The sequence below is a fragment of the Pyxicephalus adspersus genome, chromosome Z (genome assembly GCF_032062135.1).
Source record: "Pyxicephalus adspersus chromosome Z, UCB_Pads_2.0, whole genome shotgun sequence".
Lineage (NCBI taxonomy): Eukaryota > Metazoa > Chordata > Amphibia > Anura > Pyxicephalidae > Pyxicephalus > Pyxicephalus adspersus.
The window spans coordinates 80407695-80429944 of NC_092871.1; the positions used below are offsets into that span (position 1 = coordinate 80407695).

Sequence of the window (22250 nt, forward strand, 5' to 3'; positions counted from 1 at the left end):
TGATCTGGGGTGCCTGTGGGGGCAGTGATATGATCTGGGGTGCCTGTGGGGGCAGTGATATGATTTGGGGTGCCTGTGGGGTCAGTGATATGATCTAGGGTGCCTGTGGGGGCAGTGATATGATCTGGGGTGCCTGTGGGGGCAGTGATATGATCTGGGGTTGCTTCAGTCAGTCAGTTCTACATTCAGAGATGTTATGTGCCCAAACAATAAGGTCAGCTGACCCCTGAAAATAAAGAATGACCAGGTTTTTTCCATCAATGGATTTTTTTTCATCCCTGGTGGCAAGTGCCTAATCCAAGATGGCATTGCCAGGACTTATTGGGATGTGATCTCAGCCCAAGGAATCCCTAGCAACTTCTGGAGGAACCCTGTTTGAGAATGGCCAGTCTATAAATAACAATTGCCAGGCAGTAGTCACATGGGATGACCTCAGCCTGAAAGTCCCTACAGAACACTCATTTTGCAATTTCTTTCCTATACATGGTTTTTAGTGCTCTAATACGGGCATGTGCTGAACACAGATCATATTTCGCGGACTTCTGCTACTGAAGGAACTGAACCAACTTGTTAGAAAATACCTTAACGTGTCACATTTAATATTTTATTAAAAAAGCAAAAGTATGCTTTTGATGTCACCAGTTGCCAAAATGGTCAAGCCCTGTCCTAGGGCTAAGATGCGGACTGCACTGGTTGTATGGGAAACATTGCAGTAGAGAGGCATAGGAGACCAAAAGAAAAGGTGAAACCCCTGCTCCCAGGCTACTTGTAAAGTAGATTCAAACTCTAATTGGATAACAGTTAAGTAAAGGACAGGGAAATAAAACTAAAACCAAAACATAGGCAGCACATTTATGTAATAGATTAGCATTTTCCAACAGTTATTCCTTTGGAAAGAGGCTGCCATTGGCTCAGTGAGCTCTTTATTTGGCTGGCCACCTCCTGTCTGTGTGCACATCATTGCAATGAACCAGCTTCCTGGTCCCGAAGACAGTAGAGCAATCACGCCAGAGCAATGCACGTTGGTACGGCCACCTATAGTCTGCACCAGGGGACAGATAATAATTTGACAACACAGGAACACAACTGGGAGATGGACAAAACATTTCAGGAGGTGCCTGAATGAGGTCCATTGGAAGAAAATCATCGGAAATTATTTTAAGGAAGTCATAGATTAAAAAATATTTATACATTACATGTTAAATGTCAAATAAGATTAGGTTTACATAAAGGATGTTACCAGAAATTAAAATCTCAGATTTCTTCCTAATTAGAATGGCTGTTAAATGAGATAGTATTAGTGACCTCAATGAGGGTTTGATTTCATAGTGTAAAGCCATTGGACCCTTCAAGGGTATGGGCATACCAACCCCCACGTGACCCTTCTTTTTGTTTTGACTTTCAACCCTTCGTACTGTATGGGCTTAGTGTATAACCCCCTCATTGTATAAAAAAAATTCATCCTTTCATAGATTATAGGTATAGGATCCTTCATGGTGTATAGGCATACCCCTTTTCCTAGTCTGGAGGCACATGATCCTACATAGGAGTATGGGCATGCAATATCTAATACAGGCATGGGCAAACTACGGCCCACGGCCCAATACGGTTGTTTCTCTGGCCCTTTGGCTGTTCCTGCTCGGGGTGGCACCGGCCAGAGCAGCGGGTCAGGAGATGTACCCCGCTGGGGGGGGTGCACAGGCCAGAGCCGCAGAACTCGTCCCCGGTTGGTATCCCAGCTCGTGGAGGTGCACACAACCCGCCTACTCCCATAAAAGGCTCAGATCTGCGATGGGAAAGTGGACGGGGTTATGCTATCATGACATCACGCTCAGTCCCATCAGCCCGCCCCCTCTTTCAAATTTTTTGTTGTGGCCCCTGACTGAAAAAGTTTGCCAAAGTATAGGCATCTGGCCCTTCATAATGTAAAGGCACACCATGCTTCAGACCCTTTATAGTTTATTAAAGTAATCACCTAACTATGACTTGTTGGACAAATGTATGATTTTGATTGCCTTTAACCATTCCTCGGGGTACTATTCTTCTCACTGACACCAATGAAAAGGCACTAATCCTTCTATTTACACCAACAATTAGTCACCTTTGCTCCAACTGTTCACCAACCGTGGACCATTTTATTTCCACTCCCAGTAACTACTGAGTCTGAGGGATTGTTTAAGCCCACTGGTCACCAAATGCTGAGGCATTTTATATTCCTAATTTACACAGTTCTGCTTACTAAAGTTTGAACCACAGCAAACTGACTTTTTGCACAGAAAGTTTCAGTCTGGTCTACAGGCTGACTTGAAGCTTACATTTTGGCTGTAGATGATAGTCTGATCTTGGCTGCAATGTGCTCTATGGGTACACACATGGTCAGATAAACACCAGTGACAACTCCAAGGACTGCTCACACATCCGCCACACCTGAAAACATGAAAACAAAATATCATTCAGTTAGTGGCCAAATTGACTTCCTTACTTGCCCTGGAATTACCTGATCCTAAAATAAATACAGTATACCAATTTTCTAAGTTGAAGTTCTGGCATGATCTCTGTATCCCGTAATGCAATTGTGTCCCTCCCTCTCTCATTCCTACCTTTTTCACCCTATTTCACTTTTACACTTTTTCGAATGTCTTCTCTCCAACACAATCTCTTACTCTAAATCCTTTGTTCCCCCTGAGGACCCCATTGTTATTTGGAGTCTGTGTGAAAATCAACCTTTCTTTGTCCTGTGACTTCAGGAGAGAAAGTGTAGGAAAATCCAAAATTTTTCATTTGCCCGGGGAGAATTTTTCCAATGGGATGCCCATTTCAGGAAAATTTGTCTAATACTGATAATATACACTGACCAATAAAAGCTTTAAAACTGCTTTCCTAATATTCTGTGCCTATGGCTATTGAGACATGGTCATCACAAGACCCCTAAAGATGTCCTGGGGTAATTGTCACAAAGACATTAGCAGAAGACCCTTTAAGTCAAACTGCCACCATCAACTGACCTTCTTGTCCAAGACCCCTTTATTTGTGCAGAAAGTCCTACAAAAAACATGACTCCTAAGACCAGGTTACCTACTTCTATTCAGATGGTCTTAAAGAAGACATGATTCATCAGACAAGACCACCTACTTCTATTCAGAAGGTCTTAAACAAGACAGGACTCTTTAAACTAGGCCACATTCTTCTCTGCAGAAAGTCTTAAAGAAGACACTACGCCTCAAACCAGAACACATACTTCCATTTAGAAGGTCTAAAAGAAGACTACTCCTCACACCAGACCATCTTTTTTCATTTCTCTATGGTCAAGTTATGTAAATGACATCTATAAAACTTATCTATAAACTATAAATGTATTTTTATTTATCAAAAAAACTGACAAACTTCCACTAAAGCAGATAAACTTGGCAGCTATAATTTACCAAACAAAATTGCCAAATAGAAGGTCTTGCAAGGTTTATTCAGTTTGGTGGGGTCAATCGTATGCTTATAGTGGTACATGTGTGGCTCCCACAAGAGAAGATTCAATTACTTATTGATCCATTTTCAGAGCAGAAAGTGAAATATCTCAATGAAACAAATAAAATATGGCAGTGGTTGTAACCATTCCCTGTTTTCTCTAAAACAATACAAAATAATTTAGTTCTTATATTTGCTTTAAAAGAAAATTTGTACTTGGCTGTTATTGTTTTTAGTCATTACAAAGGTTGGCGCTGGGTTCAATGCCCAATGTGAAATCATACACTTCCCCAGTCACGTCCCAACACCAAATAAACTGGTACAGAAACTCACGGGTTAGAGACGGCTAAATCCATCACAGCTGAGCAGTCGTAGAATATGAAGTCTGTCTCGGCAACAGTGATATCCTGGTACACCAGCTCTAACCGTAACGTTACATGATCTGCCATGGAAAAGACAATTTAGGCATTCACAAAGAGGGTGTGCTAAATATGTATGAACACAAACCACAAAAACTGTACAATGATAATTTACATTTTTTTTATTAGAAAAGTGAAGAAGTTCAGCATTCAGCTGAAAAGCAATGGGGTAAGAATAAGAAAACACAAAATTCACTGCTCTCATGTGATGAACATTAAAAAGTAATTGGCAACGTTTTGCCATCTACAAATGAAAGGTTCTCTTTAGGAAAGTAATGAAGAAGGGGATGACTGAAAATTGTCTTTGTCAGCTAACTGAAAGAGGAATTGGGACAAAATTAGATATGAGTGACACATATGTGACAGTAAAAAAAAGCCTTTACAGCACAGTCTATATCGGAAGTCAGGGACTGTCCTGTGACAGTCATGCCACATGCCCAGGCTGAGTACCAGTCATTTCTCTGTCTATAATAGTATGATACACCAGCATGACCCTTGTGCTGCCTCTGGAATTTTGTGAATGCTCAGCATTTCTCGTAAACCTGATTACTCAATGCACAGCCCTGATTTTCATGCTGTTTTACTTGCAAACAGACAATGTGCATTGCACAATAAACTCTTGTATGACAGCCATGCCTCAGTGACCTAAATACTGTCACCTAAGATCCGAGCAGGTGTGCAGGAATTAAATTTAAATCCAAGAACAAAAATGCAACTGGTGCTGCAGCTTACCAGTTCTTAGATCTGCATTAGTTTTCTTTTCCCCACTTTACGTTCAGTTGGGGATCCTGACAATAACTTTCTGTCCAAGGGTGACAATGCTCATTCAGTACAATGTAACAATGATAAATGGTGTTGTTATGCTAGGATCAAATAAAACTACAGGACACCTCCCTTTCTCCTTATTAGGTGAAAAGATAGATAGCAAGGTATTGGGTTTCTGGTGGGATCAACTTCTACTTTTCTTTATTATGCTCATTCATACACATCGTATGGGGCTGTAATGCATATATTTGTTTATTGAAGCACTGAAATGTATACAAACAACTGGAACCCCTATGTGTTGAATCTCAGTAGGCATGGAACTATAGAAGAAGGAGAAAGTGGGTTATGTTAGGTCAGGGAAGGACCTATGGAAGGGGAAAGGTGGGAGGGACCAAATTTATTAAATGCACATTATTTTAAAATCAGGTGTACCCCTGTATTATGCCTGGACTCACCTTTCCCTGGAAGATTGGGTGGCAGCTCCCCCGATGGTGGAGAGCTACATCGTACTTGGTTCCCATACACGTATGCAGGGCTGGAAGACTCATTAAAGACACATTTCCAAGTATCCTCATCTGCAACAGCTGGAAGCTGTGCAATGGTCATGAAGATCTGGGGGGATGATAGGAGATGTCACCATACAATACCATGAGTGTTCCATCATATCTTTAGATAACCTACAAGGACCTGTTTCAACCCAAAACAATACCCAGCATGAAGAATTCCTGGACATACGATAGCAGCACCATCCTGGATGGGACCAACCATACTAAAAATGTATACGTCTACTCCAAAACCATGGCTAGCCAAGTTCTAGTTTCTCTATTACGCACCTCTGTCTGCTCCTGACGGCTCTCGTTGGCTGGCGATAGATCTTGGATGGACACGCAACGAATCTGCTCATCAAAGCTCCACAGCCAATGGTTAGCCTGATCGTTGTTCTCACACTGCTGCTTCTCTGTGCACCTGCGAACCAGACAAAATTACCATTAGATCAATTTTGCTCAGTATTATTTCTATGTATGCCATATTTATTCCATATACTGGTGGGCCCAGATTGACAACCAGGACATGGCTGGCCACCGGCTAACCCCTAGACATAATTTTCTCATTTTACAACCAATGAAAAAATGGCGAGTCGACAAGGCCAGCTCCCATGATTCTATCCCTTTTTAGAAGTTAGAGTTTTAAAGTTGGACTTATTAGAGTATCATCCGGTTAACCATTAAATAGCTTAAATGTTGCAAGCAATATATTAAAATTTGACATATTGCTGCTGTTGCAGACAGGCTAAGCACAAAACATTACGTTGAGAGGGGTCCCTGGTATTTTCCCTGAAATATAAGCTAACTTAATTATTACAACATGACACAAATACAGGTGACTAACCTCTATAAAACATTTAAATAAAAAAGCATTTTACAGTGTGTGTAAAGTTAAAAGTGAAGCATTACTAGACATTTAAGAGGAGTTGTATGATATAAAACATTATCAGCAATATGAATCTACACCAGAATAAAGGGTTTGTCCACCCAAAAGTGATTACTTTAGGAGCCCGGGCTTCTTTTTCCAGCTATACTACTATGAAAGTGAAGTAGACTTTTATTGTAGCACTAAAACAGATATTTGCTTTAAAGGTAGCCATACAATGGTTCATGGGTAGACCTCCTAGATATTGATATGATACGACCTTCATATACCTCTCAAATATGGTCACCACCACAAATATCTGCCAGATAAGGTCACCACCTCATATACCTCTCCGATATGATCACCATCACATATACCCCCTAAATATGGTCACTACCACATATACCACATGGTCACCAGCGCATTTACCTCCCAGATATGGCCACCATTTTATATACCCCCAAATATTATTGCAGCCATTGATACCTCCCAGATGTGGTTACCATTACATATACCTCCCAGATATTGTCATGACCACATATACCTCCCAGATATGACCACCACCATATATATCTCTCAGATACGGTCACCACCATATATATGCCCAAATAGGTTTGCAACCATCAATACCTCCCAAATACAGTGACCATCTCCCAGACATGACCACCACCACCATATATCTCTCAGATATGGTCACCACCATTAATACTTCCCAGATATGGACACCACCATATAAATGCCCAAATATGTTTGCAACCATCAATACCTCCCAAATACAGTGACCATCTCCCAGACATGACCACCACCACCATATATCTCTCAGATATGGTCACCACCATTAATACTTCCCAGATATGGACACCACCATATAAATGCCCAAATATGTTTGCAACCATCAATACCTCCCAAATACGGTGACCATCTCCCAGATATGATTACCAATTATTTTCTAATTAGACTTTATGTTTATATTTTATCCAACATCAGCTTTGGCAGAAATAGTGTATGTCAACCTTAAAGGACTGTTTCACTTGTGGCCTTCTTCAGGATTATTAAGAAATCAGTCCCAAAATGGTCAAACAGGTCATAATATTTGTCCAAGATCTTTGTCAATACAAGTTCTCACCTTGAAACCTTTAAATATCAATCACTATTGTATTGGACACCTGGTGAGCACAAGGTCACATACCTTCCTTGCAGTACACACCATCCACAAAAGGGGTCTTTAGCACGTACACATTCATCACATGTGGATGAGCGAGAGCACTCTGCAACTTGAAGTTTGGAGACCTGAAATACAGAACAAAATATGAGAAATCCTACAGCCACTGATGACTCAATAACATCTAAAATTATAGAAAAAGCAACAAAAAGTTCTCATTGCCTTAAGTTGTACAGATAAGTGATGCCAAAGTTCGGCAACAACGGAGAAACATTCCCCCAAAAAGCTTGATTGTAGTGTTTTTGGTGGTGTCCACAAACCCGTCTAGGATGTGATCAAGCTTGTACTTTGTATTCTGTACACATACAATATGTGTGGATCTACCAGGATGTAAAGTATAATGAAGGTCTTGGTGTCTCAATGTAAGCAAAGGCTTAGCACTGTTTACACAATTGTGTATAAAACAAGGCATTGTCATAAATGCTTTTCCCTATGTAATCAATCAACTGATTTGCAGAATATATAGCTACACCCAGTGCTTTCTCATTCCATTAAGTAGACAAAAATGTGGAATCAATTAGAAAAGTGTTTTAGATCATTTCTGATTGATATCCGGGCATAACGACCACTGAAAATTGACCAGGCAAGCCACTTTTTTTTATTGTCAGGTTGATATTTTAAATTTTTTCTTTAAAATATATATTATAATAGAATCAGGGAGTAGCACATTGAATGCTTGAATTTGTTGTATACTATAACCTCAATCGAAAAACCACTGGGAGAAAATTGAATAGTGCATGCCTTGGAAGCTGACAATCAGGTGTTCGTCCTTACAGAGGCAAAGCATGCACAGCTAAAGGGATAACAGGGGTGTGTTTGTTGTGAGAGAAAAAAGGAATTGCATCTATGTTGAAAAATACCACTTGATTGCATTTTGCATTATACTATCATCATAGATGCAAACTACAACAGGAGAAGGAATTGTTAAAGGATATATATATATATATATATATAAAATGGAATTTATATGTTCAATATATATCTATATATGTATATATAAGCCCTTTTCTTTTGTGAACATAAATGTGGGCACAATAGGACAGGTGGAACTTCATGTCTGGCCCTTTAAATTTGCATGTGTGAAGCTCTGATGAAATATTTAGCTTGGTGACCTGTGCGTGTGTGGGGGCGGTGGGCTGAAGCACAGGTCACGTCTTCATGAAATATGCAACAGCCTCACGCATGAAATCTCCAGGAAAGGGACTGCTTGCCATTAGACAGACAGAAACTTTAATGTACAACCATAAACATCATACATATTATTAAATAAATGCAGCTTCCCAAATTGGGAACAGCCTCTTATAGAATGAGAGGCATTTCCACCTGACATAGAAAGATCCCAATTTACCTCTTCTGCTCACATTCCAGATATTGCACAGACATGTAGAAGCTTTATGGGAGATATATAAAGAATATTATCCTCTATGGTATGTTGGATATGGCACAAGCAGCCTGTGTTCAATGGTCCTAGTAAAAGATTCTTCTGGCCTATCTAGGGAAGATTGGTTATTTCCAATCTGATTGCATACATGTTGAAGTATAACATGTTAAGAGAACCAGTCACAACAGGATTTATGAAAATCTACAACAGAGTATATATTCTTCTAAAACTATATAACTATAGAAGATGGTAAACAGCTGTGTGAGTGGAGTCAGACTATCAACAAATGTCAAATTTATTGGTGACCTTCTGCTTCTAACACCTCCTTCTCAACCTTTTTACCCCTGAAGAATCATTGAAAAAGTTTTCAATCTCAGGGAACCTGAAAACCATTTTTTGGTTGTCCCCCCTACAGTGATGGTTAGAATTTATAGACACTTGACATCATCATTAGGGCCATGTAATTGACTCTACCAAGTGGTGTTGGCCCCAGAAGTATGAAGGCATCATCAAATAGGAGGTCAATCAATCACTGTTCGAGGACCCCTCAGCAACCTCTGGAGGAACCTTGGGTTTCCACTAAACCCTGGTTGAGAATGACTGGTCCATTACATCACTTAGGTGACATCAATAGTCTTAAGCTGCATACACACGTGCAATTATTGTGAAATTATCATGAAAGATCCTTTCCAACGACTAAGGACTGCACGGTGCATGAACAAGCACTGTACATACAGCACCGTTCTGCTCTATGGAGAAGGGAGGAGGAGAACGATGGAGCGGCACCCTGCTGCGCGCTCTCCCCCTTCACTTGCACTAGGATTCTTCATCGTCCATGGATCCGCCAGGACAGTCGTTCAGACGATGGATGACGGGCGCTGTACACAAGCCAGATTTTAGTCCGATATCCGCCCTGAACCGATTATTGGGTGAGAACCATTGGACGTGTGTATGTAGCTTTAGAGAACCTTCATTAAAACCGTGTAATCAATGACCAGACATACAATTACAACAAACCATGATGATGATGATCCCAGACCTTAGGTACACATACCACCAAGATAAGTACCAGGTATATCATTGCCTCCCACCATAAAATTAAACTGGATACAGGTTTATGGAGGCTGTGCCTCAGTCACATAAATACAGTAGACACAGGGATATAATTAGGTTGTCTAGCCGGTTCCACCATCAAAGCACCAGATTATCACATGAGCAAGTAAACAAGTTGTATTAAAGAAACCCTGTCAATGGCTGGTTCATTTTAATAACAGTCATCCTATTACATTAAATGTGCATTATACGTATTTTATGCTACTCCAGTGTTTCCCAAACAGGGTTCCAGAGGTTGCTAGCAGTTCCTTAAGCCATGAGCAATTTGTGCTTTTCAGATCAGTTTCAAGTGACACCAGTGATCTTTTTGGTAATATGTAAGGGTGACTTTCTTCCCAATGGCCAGCAATGTAAGAGGAATTATTCTCACTGACCACCACACTAATATACTGTGAGCTGTAAATATAGAAGGGGTTCCCCCAGGAGCTGAAAACTATTTCAAGGGTTCCCCCATGTTCAAAAGGTTGAGAAAGGCTGTGCTATACCATTTTTTATGAGGCTCCTTTGTATATAGAGCCAAATGCTCTAAAACTGCTGTGGGTGCCGCCATCTTGCTTGTGATGTCAGCAGCCCAGCTGTCACTTAAATGACACTCTTTAGTACTATCCTTTGTTCCTCCCCTGAGCAGCCACCTAAAAGGTAGGTGGGGAGCTCTTGGGAGGGACAGAAGTGTTAGGAAAGCCCACACAGATACAGTGGAGGCGTGAGTAGGAGGTATGTTGCCCAGGGGCCTGAATTTGCAGCATCACCAGGATCAAAAAAAGGTAAGGCCCGAGAACAAGAAAACTAAGAAAGCTACCACATCAAAAGACTGATAAGTTAAAAATAACATTTTTTTTGTGGTTTAAATACTTTTTTAACGGCCTGGTGCCAACCAGTAGCTAAACCCAATAGCTATGGGCCAGTTGTATAGAGCATGATTGGGTGATTTGACAGCCAATCGAAAGCCTCTTACCTGAGATTCAGTCATTACATACAAGTTCTTCTCATCTCTATCCAATATAAGATCAGGACTGACAGGAGATCCAACAGCCACACTCAGGGTGCTGTAGTTCTGTCCACTTCCAGAGGATACAAATACCTAGAATATAACACTGAGATTATGAAATCAGAATGGACATTGATCATGACAAAATTGTGAAATCATTATCTGAAAATTATGAATTTCTTTGTGCAGTACCCAGTTACACATCCTGTAAATGATTATCTTTTGTAGACATCCAAAATTATTATCTTATGTAGATTATCTTTTGTAGACATCCAAAAGCTCTGCTGGGTGCTGCTATCCTAAATGTGACAACACTCAACACTGTACTTCCCAGCCCCTTTTAGCTGGGCGCACAACCCGGCACTTTTCAGTAATCTCCCAACACTTTTTGTGTGATTAGTGATGAGTTATGTCACAGTACAAGGGCTGCCACCCACCTACAATTTCTTCCCACCCTGCTTATGGTTTATATTATTCCCCATTGTTCTTCTCACAGCAGCTACAATAAAGGTTTTATGGAGAATTGGTCTAGCACACATAGCAATCAGACCCTCCCAAAACACGAGAGGGCTATAATGTGTGAGGAAGGGACTGTGCTAGGGAACGGACTTCAAGTTCAAAGGCAAGTGAATAAAACAGATCTCCATCCAGGTACAAGGAGCCCCATGAAATATACAAAAAGGAAAAATCCCATGTTTGTCACAGACAGGCTGTCAGCATGGTCCCTTATGGGATTAGCAGGAGATCCCTAATGAGAAGATCTTAACCCCTTATTTCCTGTTCTGTAAACAATGAGAAATTATAGAGTCTGCATAGTGAGGAAAATCCCCTCAAGGCTTGGACAGATGCTCAATAATTGTCATTTAAAATGAGAGATGGCAATTGTTTTGGGTGACAGCAGAAATAAACAAGTGCCGTACAGACACTCTATGTGAGCCATTCTCAACCTAGGGTTCCTCCAGAGGTTCCCAGGGGTTCCTTTAGCTATGGATGGTTGACCTTCCATTTGTTGGGTGTCTGCACAGTTCAAATGACACTTTTCAAAGCCAGCAGCATGACACTGTATATGATTATCTATCTTTAGGGAGGCATTACGATCACCACTGTCACCAAAAACAAAGAGAAAATTGGTTTTAACAGGGGTTCCCTGGGATCTGGAATTTTTTAAAGGATTCCGATGGGGTAAGAAGATTGGGAAAGGCTGCTGTATGCAATCTTTTCTATGCAATGAGCGGGTAGCAATCCAATGAAGGAACCTCAGTTGTCCTAGTTCCAGCACAATGGCTTGCTAGATGATGTAGAACACCTGTTCCGACAGTAGATTTTCACCCAAGATGATCACAAATGATCCTCTACAGCATCAGAAATCTAGCATCTGTATAGACCATTAGTTGTCATCCAATTGTAACTAATGATATAGAGAAAGGAGAGAAAAGCAGGGTTTTCGGCACAAAAACTGTATTAGTATACAATATGAAATAATGATACAAAACAAAGTTCAGCATGTGCCAGAATGCATTTTTGGAGTATAAATAATACAAATTAGGCCTCAAGAGGCACGAAATACAACGTAAAATGTGACAGATTTGACAGGTTCGGGTTTGACCACATTAATATCTTGGGGTCCACCAGGTGTCAAATTGGCCCTAGAGGGCATCTAGCCCTAGACATGCAGCATCTAGCCAAACATATACATTTACTTGCCATACAGGTCTAAAACCATAAATTCATGTTGATTGTTGTACCCGACGCATTTCGCCCTATCAGGCTTCTTCAGGGGTAGTAGTTTGACAACATGTGTTTGGCAATTGCGGTACTTGTCCCAACTGGACAACCCAAACTTTTTTTTTTAATACAACTTGTTTCCTATCAGTTCCGATAGCAGTGACATTAATCACTGGGACAAAGCAAGTGAATTTCCCCAGTGGGCACACAGACAATGAAACCTTACAGGGGATCAATCAAAATGTTTTGCATTCAGATATACTTTAATCGAACAGAGTTGAAGAAGATCACCTTATGAATGTATCCTCTGGAATCCCCAAGAAAGACAACGGTGTTCGAGTCTACAGCTAGAGCAGCTACGGCTGTCAAGCTGGCATCATACGTGAGCAGAGGTGACTCAGTGACAGGGACTCGGCTGGCAATTGGGCTTGGGGTGTGATCACCTCCACATGGAAAGTTCTGCGGTGAATCCTGGAAAGAAACAAAGAGAGACAAAAGTGTTATCAATGGTAGCCATTCTGGTACCTGGCATTTACCATTACTGTCATGAGAGGTCCCCATCACCCAGTGGCTTTTCCAATACTGACGTGGACCTGAACTCAAAACTAAAGACATACTATCTTACAGGAAACATTTGGAAAATATATATTGTGTCTTAAGATAGCCATATAAATGAAAACATATATTCAACCATAATTAGAATGAATAATTTCAAATTAATATTTGGGCAGAAAGTCAATGGAAAATTGGTTGAGCAGTGTTTTTTTTTTTTTTTAGTTAATCATGATTTTAATATTGGAATCACTTTTTAATGATTAATAGCAATACAATTGTTAAACAGGTAATGTGGTCCAATCAAAGACACTTCATTTTTTCTAAGAGTCTACGGTATGTCACCAGGCTTTGGACTTCAAAACTGGCATCTGTTTGATATGCTTGGGTGCTTCTACGATCTCTTAGAATTTATTGACAGGTGCATGTGATCTGCAGATAATTTGTATGCAAAAAAATAACCCGACTGATCCCAATAAATGCCAATCTGCAGAGCAAGATTTTTAAGATCTTCTAGTCTTTAAAGATTTGGAGTGGGATTTGGTGTTACCAGTATGACACTGCTCACTGTTCTCCTTGCTGGAAAGGATGCTGTAACCAAAAGAGCTGCAATGAAAGGATCTCCCTGTTTTGGTTTAATCTACCTTTAGGATTAGGACTTCCTTCTCATCCCCAATGCTTCTTAATTATTCTTAAATCACTCAAATTACACAGCTTTGACATTTCGAAGCAAAGACCTGCTCCTTTACCGTGATGATTGCCTTCACACAGAGACACAATGTAAAGCTGGAATATGAAAAAGACCTACAGTTCAAGATTCTCCTTGCATCTGCTTCATCTATTCTGTGGAGCTTGGCTTCCTTTACATCTCCTGATGCATCCTAACATTCCTCAATCACTCAACAACAGGAGCAGCTTTGACATATTGAAGTAAAGCCCTGCTCCTCCACCAAGATGACCACCCCTATAAAGAGACATAGTGCAAAACAAGGCATGGTAAGCCAACTGTACCATGGAATGAAGACTGATTAGGCCATCTCCCTTCTCACTCTGGTCTCTACTCAAATTGTCATTTTCCTTGTCAGCACAGTTGCATTAAGACCACCTAAATGGCTCCCAGTCCTGCACTGTCTTCTCCTAGTCCAAGGGCAGCTCCTATGGGAATAGTACAGTTGAATCTATCTCTGTAAACACTTGTTTATTTAGCATTTATATGAAAGTCTCAGGTAAATGAAAGGGTTGGAGAATCAACATATACGTATAATTCAGCCGTGGGTAAATGCCAGTAGCTTAATGTATGGTTGGGCTTCTTGGATTTTCCTGGAACAGAAGTGCTGATTTCTTATCATTAGTGTTCCCAAGCCTGTCCGAACACTGTGGGCATTTTAGAACTTCTTACCCTTCCTGCTTTATTTCCTTTTTTTCTTTTATTCACTCTTTTTTCAATTTTTTTTATAAATAAAATGCTGTAGGAAGGGTAAGACTCCACAGAGGTGAATGTATTATTTGGAATACAAGGAAGGAGATTTTGAAAACTAGTAAAGCCCAAGAAGCCAAATCCTTTCATTCCTCTGCCCCTATGAGACAATTTTAACTTGTTTTAATGATTTCAAATAGTCAATAGAATCAGAAGGGAGGCCCAGGTTATATAGATCTATGCAGTGATGATGATGCCTCTAATGCAAATGTAGGAGAATAATGATAATCCAAGAAGCAGATGTGCAGCTTGCATAGATCAAAGTGGTCAGAGAATCCCAGGTCCCGCTTTGTCTATGCAGCAGCAAGCTTGCATACATTCACATTTATCACCTTGTAAATTCAGTGTCTGCAAAAATAGAAAAAGGTAAAAGCCAAGCAATTCACCTTGCTATCTTATCTAACAATAGCGGTATATAAAGGCATTTGTAAACTATTGATTGCTTCCTTTGTGCTGTGATAGCTCTCTGGCAATCCCTAGATTGCAGCCTTGAAAAGTATAAAATACAAGCGATCCCTATTTTTAATTGACTCATTGGCCGGATTTATACGTTTTATTATATTTGCTAATGTCAGTAATAAAAAATAAAATAGTTTCAGAAAATATAAAAAAGGAGGGATATTGCTATACTATCAACAGATCCGAGTGTTCACAGCTGCTATACAGGGAGGTCCGATATGACAATAAAAAGCTGGCAACGGTTAAATGGAATGGCACAGTTTGCTTTGGCCAAAAGCATCTATCTATACCAAAAAACAATGTCACCAAACTATTCATTTCAACTATATCTTCCCATAAGGTTTTAGGTGCATTTAGTATATTTTATGAATGTCATTTACTAATAAAAGCCTCCCTTGTGTAGACATCTACATGCCCTAGGACTTTTTTTTGGTTGCTGGCATCTTGCTTGTGACATCAGCAGCCTTTGAAGTTACAGGGCTGTCACTCCAACATGTTACAGTATTTTTATTTTTTTGCTCTCCAGCTAAATTTGGACTTGAACCTTGGCTAGCAGCAAATACCGCAACATTCTCCTGGTTAGGGGAATGAAGAACAGAGTGCCTGAGCTAGCATAAGAGCAGTAAGATACTCCCAATAGAACAGAGGGTTATGACCTGCAAGTAGGGAGAGTACTTGTAATAGGTATTTGACACTGCGAGTAAGCATTTAAAATACTTTTTTGTGGGATTATGTGCAATTTGAAAGTTGGTGACAGGGTCTCTTTACAATTGAATTAGAATGCATAGATTAACATTTAATTAGCATACATTTTTCATTTTCTCTTTTGTTGTTTCACATTTTAATTTTTAGTAAAGTTAAAGGGAATCTGCTTTATCCACAGATACATACCGAAGGAAGTGCACCACATCTTGAATTCACGCCATATTCAATGCCAGCCTCTTCCTGTCCGCTTGTTCCTTTGCCATACTTTGTGTAGCACAGGACTCGCGCATTTGTTATCCTATCGTTGATATCCTCCATTCTATAAGAACACAAAGCTGTCCGGCTGCTCGGATTTGGACTTGAGCCCTGGCTAGCAGCAAATACCACAAAAAGTTCCTGGTTCTTAATCTCCAGGTGGGCAGCTTGTGCCAGGTTGTATCCTCCTTGGCATACCAGAGGGACTTCCACATATGAGTAAAGATGGAGGTCTTGGCTGCACACACTGCCCAGGTATGTTTTGTAGTCCATTTGTGATTTAGAACCACGGCGGTAAAATAAAAAGTAGACGTGTCCTTGGTTGGAGAAAACACTGACAAACATATTGTTGTAATCCGAAAAGTCTCCCACGACCAATTTTCCTAAACCCTCATTGGAGAAGACAGGCTGCTTCTCCAGTTGTCTTATGGTGATTGGTGGTATTCCACTTGACAGCCTGGCGGTCAAACCCCGGCCTACAAAGAGGTAATCATGACCCTGTGACGTCCTCTCTACTATTCCCACAGTGGTGACTTTGGGGTCGTTGGCAGCTACAAACTGATTGTCACCGGGATCTATGGTTTGGTAAATTATATTGGAAATGTTGGCCAAACTCCTCTTTTCACAGATGCCTTGAAACACATGACCGCAAGTCAACAACTCCCCACTATAAGTGTTGACGGTCAGTAACTTGTTAGTGTTTTGGGTGGAAGCAGCCTGAGGGCAGTCTCTGCTCTCCTTGAAAGGAAGACAATCTGGGAAATCAAACACAGGTCCGGTGGAATCCTCGGCCAGAAGCTGGAGGTCAGGGGTGAGCTGAAAGATCCAATTGACAGCCCCGACGTAGATTGAACCCGAGCCAGGGTCATAAGCCATATGGTTGAAGGTGACATTGGGCCGGAGAAAATAAGGGAAAGATGAAACAGACAAAGACAGGCAGAGGAAAACGAGCAGGGGCTGAGCCAGATCCAACATAACGATCAGCTAAAATGGAAAAAAAGAAAATAAAAATTATAAATTTTATCTCTCAGCTTACACAACATCAGCCAAATCACATTGTGCCAACTTTATGGTAATTGGCAAGACAATACTTGATAAGTCATCATTTTTTCAGAAGAGAACTGGAAAAACATAAAAAAGCAGTTCATAAAATTTCCTGAAGGAAAGGATAACAGAACACCTGAAATCATAATAGTCATCATAAGGTTTGTACTGTATTAACAGTAAACAAAACGGCAAGTTAAATTAGGCATGAGGAAATCCTGTTGGCCTCACATTGGACCCAAAAGTGGGACAGCTCTGTGAATAGTTGGGATTGATGCAGTTGGGAGCATCCTTCTGATTGGACATAAAAGTGTTTCATCAATTTGAAAACCACATTGGTCATTACCAAGCAATTTGTCTATAGAAACCAATATGGTGACCAGAACAAGGCAACTGTCATGGCCCATTGTTCTCAGCTATGAGATCTGCAACAGTGGCCCATGTATGCAATGACTGTCTGACCACATTTTGGTCAGCAGCTTAGGCAATCTTGATTCATCCAAGTGAATGTAGCTCTCAATCCAAAAACAAATTTATCAGCCATCGCCTCCAGGTAAGCAGCATTTACAAAGGGAAACCTGTGCTATGGCTTCCATTGCCAAAGAGTTTCTAAACATGATAGTAGTTGCCAATTTGTCTCACTTCCAATACTTTCGAAGTTACTGATCTGGAAAAGAATGCTGCCAGCTGAAGATGAACTCTAAATGCAAGCTTCTGCATCTGCAAGGTGTGTATTCTTTTTTAATGTGCTATGTGTATTTCTTGCAGATTTGGGCAGTAATGCAGCAAGAGACCTTGCACCTTTGCAGCTGTTTTCTGTAATAAAGACTGGTGACTGTTGTTCTCTCTCCTTGTGCAGGGTGACTGGTCTTGTCCCCGCCCACTCCTGTTGTTTTGTGCAGGTAGCCTACAGTGCAGGGGTGTCAAACTCTGGCCCGTGGGCCAAATCTGGCCCTCAGGGTCGTTTTTTTGGCCCGCCAAAGAATTCCCAAAATGAACTGCATCTGGCTGGCCTGCCCGCCCCCGTTACCACTAGGAATGAGCAAGCAAAACTTTAAAATTAGATCTCATGGCGAATCGGGCCGTTGTCTCTTACCGTACATGTAAGCGAGAACGGCCTGTGTAAATTCGGTCGTTGAAATGGAATTTTTTGGGACGTGCAGGAGAAATCAGGGGATCCCCTGATAGCTCTTGCAGCCCTGTAGTATGTGTTCTTGGATAAAGATTCTCTATCCAAGAACACAGGAGTCCCCCGGCTGTGCTCATCATGAATGAATGCAGCTGTAGGAATCATCCTGTGATAATTCCCACGGCTGCATTCATTGATGAGCACAGCCGTGGGACTCACACTGACAGGAGGAGTACCATGGCTGTATTCATGAATGCAGCTGCTGTACTCCTCCTGTAATGATTTCTTCGATCTTCCCATGGGTCTGTGAAATCGGTTCACCGAAATTTTGCAAACCCATCGGAAGTTCGAGGACATTTTCGCGAGAATGTCAGAGGCATTCTCGCTTATCCCTAGTTACCACCTCACATTATCATTTTCAATACAAGCAATACATAGACATTATTCCTGTACCCCCATCATGTGACATAAAGCCTAGGCAATAATTACATGGTGCCTGACTACCAGAGGCATTGTGTTTGTTTCAATCAATTAGAGACTGCATAGTGTAATATTTAGTGTCAGACTTGTGATGTGGGAAGATGAACAACACACAGGCTGCAAAGATAAATGGAAATTAGTCTTTTTTAACCCTAAAGTGTAGGGGGTTTGTTTTTGTTAGTGATGGATGAAGTAGTAAACTTCCTCAATTTTTTCATTAAATTTCAAGTTTTGCCCCGGCTTGGTCTAAGTTTAGCCCTCTGTGTATTTAAGTTTGACACCCCTGTGAGAGGGCATATTAGGCCCCTCCCCTGTTCTGCTCTCTGCACAGGTTATGATAAAGACATTTGGTGCACACAAAGTGGATTTACATCCTTTACTAACTATTGAGGAATATATTTCAATGCATTTTTTGTACAAAGAAACTCAGAAAACAATGAAGACATTGAACTAGCCTACACAAAGCATTATTAATTATCATAATAGGCAATTAATTATCATAATAATTATTAATTATCATAATAGGCAATAAGCAATTAGAAAAAAAGCTGATAGCATTTTTCTTTTGCACATATTTTAAAGCATCAGCAAACCTGTACCGTACTAGAAGACAGATATTTCAGTGTAGTCACATATAAAGCTTGATAAGAAAATTACAGTGAAAATCTGTATGTGTATCTGTCTATACGTGGCAAGCTCCAAGGTCAGTAGAGCAACTCTGGACTGACTGGGATACAATGCAGGGAATACAGAAACATGGAAAACATAAGAGCATAGGCAGCTGAGTGACAACACTACTATGTCTTAAGGAACCTGTGCATGGGGTTGTCACCCTATTACAAGCTGAAAACTGGCAAGAGGCATTTTAGACAAATTAACGATAAGATAATTGCATTATCTTTTAAAAGTGAGCCATTGACGGCTTGTCTTGTGCCTATCAGTAGTCTAAATACACCATCAGGTCCCCTAGCATTGCATATCTCTGAAGATCTACACTGACATAGGGAGAATGTGAGGTTATCAGCTAGGTAACCTTATAACCTTACATACTCCATACAGCCAGTACAAATCATGGCATTTAATCTGATTCAGTGCTGAACAAACCCACGCCATGGCAGGCTAATCTCCAGGTTAAAACCTGAGAGGTCGCATGTCAGCAAAGCTTTGTAAGCATCATATGAAGTATCGGAGGTCACGTACACAGCTACTAGGAAAGGTACTCATATAGGAATACTTCCAGCACAAATTTGGGGGTAACTCCCTGTTTTAGGACAGCGGTTGGGTACCTGCAAGTCATAGTGGCCAATTGTGCATGCAGAACGGCTACCATACAGCTAAAGATACATAGGCTTGCTGGATAATGGTTATCCAAGATGAACAATTGTGATCGCCACAGCTGAAAATGTAAGGAGGTTCCCCGACAATGTTTTCAGATTCACTGGAAGGATCACTCATTTAGCAACCAAGTACAACCATTTTCATTTCCTATAGAGAGGGAATAGGGGAGGACAAGCTGGAGGACTTCCTGCTGCACCCTCGCTTTTCTTCTCCCCATGGAACTGAACAGTGTTGTGTGTACAGTGCTTGTTATCAAGAAAGATCTTTTCCATTGACATAAATTTCATGTCTGCATGTAGTTTTAGATGCAGATGATGCATGTTATATATCTAAGGCTAGATTGCAGTAACATGCCCAAAATCTGTGCACTGAGTGCCCCTAGTTATACCTCCATCATGCCATCCCATGTGTTTTTAATTGCACCGCAACACCCAGAAGTAAACCATTAAATTACAAAAACATGACCTTCGTGTTGTGTTTACAGCCAAATTAAAATATAAAGCAAGTTTTAAAGAAACCTTGTTGCAGATCATTTAATAAAAACCGAAAGTCCTGTGACTGCCATTGGGTGCCGCCATCTTGGACGTAATGTTAGCAGCCCCAGGATTGCCATTGGATTCTACCATCCAGGATTTAGTAGCCCCAAGACTGCCATTGTGTGCCACCATCTTGGATGTAATGTTACCAGCCCCAAGACTACCATTGGGGGCCACCATCTTTGATGTAATGTTAGCAGCCCCAAGATTGCCATTGGATGGTATGATCCAGGATTTAGTAGCCCCAAGACTGCCATTGTGTGCCACCATCTTGGATGTAATGTTAGCAGCCCCAAGGCTACCATTGGGGGCCACCATCTTTGATGTAATGTTAGCAGCCCCAAGATTGCCATTGGATGGTATGATCCAGGATTTAGTAGCCCCAAGACTGCCATTGTGTGCCAACATCTTGGATGTAATGTTAGCAGCCCCAATACTGCTATTGGGTGCCACCATCTTGGTTGTATTATTTGAAGCCCCAAGACTGACACTGGGTGCTGCCATCTTGGATGTGATCTTATAAACCAGTATTTTGGTAGACTAGTATTTTTGTGGCCTTTGGTGGACCCTTGGTCCCTATTGCCTTACAATTTGCCACTGTCCTAGGAAAGCTATGCCATCTGGTGGGCCCCACTTCCTCTGGTATGCCTGATGTCCCATGTTGACCCTGGCTAAGACACCTTTGTTTCATAAAATTGTCCATATATTTATTCGATATCGAGTGTAGAATCAGAAGAACCCCAATGGATCAAGCTGGCTCTTCAGTAACCACCCAAAAACAGCCGGGTGGCCGGTGAAGAGTGCCGGGTGGTGCACCCAGCTAAAATGAGCTGGAGAGATCACTGTAATATGTCAACTGGGGAACTGGAGTAAGTGGGGGCTCTGAGCCATTGCTCAGCTCATCCAAATCTAAAACCAGCCCTGCTGAGGAGTTCCCGTGATTGATTCATGTTCAAACAGATTTTGGAGCATGTGAGCAAATACTTATCTTCAATGATTGAGCAAGTGAATATACAGTGAATGATCTGCATCCTGATTGATTACACAGTCAATGATGGTTCCATTGATCAACTTTCAATTGACAGTCGCCTCTGATGGTAACTCAATCAAGTTAAAAACCAGTTGGATCAACATGGATTTGGGAATGGCTAGCTTTGAAAGTGTTTTTTTCCTTTTCTGTTGGGAAGGATCTCAAATTAGAAATGGACATGGGAGGCGTTGGAGTGCGAGAGGTTAACACTGACAGGCGGCATTATGTGAAATGGAATAGCAGATAGGATTCTGTGCTGGACAGCAGAACAATCATCACTGCAAATCTGTACTCGTACAAACAGATTAATGACAAGAAATGAAAGGATTCATTCTCTGGTGTTTAACTGTATCTAATGTGAATCATGCACATCTAAGGGGAAAAGATGTTATCATTCGCCAAAATGTCCTGCAGCATCCAATCAGACTCAGGCCTAAATTTGGCTATGGGGCCCAAATTTTAAAGAACTGAAATATTGAGAAAAAAAATATACACCTATTTATAGCCACCATACTGCAGGAAATAGACTGTTAAAGACTGCAGACACACTACAGGAGACAGTCAGAGACTGCAGACATAGTACAGGAGACAGTCAGAGACTGCAGACATAGTACAGGAGACAGTCAGAGACTGCAGACATTGTACAGGAGACGGTCAGAGACTGCAGACATTTTACAGGAGACGGTCAGAGACTGCAGACATATTACAGGAGATGGTCAGAGACTGCAGACATTGTACAGGAGACGGTCAGAGACTGCAGACA

The 22250-nt window shown here is 41.0% G+C and overlaps 1 protein-coding gene across 2 annotated transcripts in view; it reads right to left on the minus strand.

Annotated features, from left to right (window-relative positions):
* Nucleotides 1-22250, minus strand: part of PLXNB3 (plexin B3) — a 67822-nt gene that overhangs the window by 24723 nt on the left and 20849 nt on the right. For both annotated transcript variants that reach the window (XM_072429467.1, XM_072429466.1), the window contains exons 2-9: nt 15862-16914; nt 12774-12953; nt 10725-10850; nt 7243-7343; nt 5477-5609; nt 5099-5255; nt 3793-3901; nt 2316-2427 (exon numbers count right to left, since the gene is read on the minus strand). In XM_072429467.1, coding sequence (XP_072285568.1) covers nt 2316-2427; nt 3793-3901; nt 5099-5255; nt 5477-5609; nt 7243-7343; nt 10725-10850; nt 12774-12953; nt 15862-16905 — 1962 coding nt within the window. In that variant the 5' untranslated portion in view covers nt 16906-16914. The remainder of the gene's footprint in view (nt 1-2315; nt 2428-3792; nt 3902-5098; nt 5256-5476; nt 5610-7242; nt 7344-10724; nt 10851-12773; nt 12954-15861; nt 16915-22250) is intronic.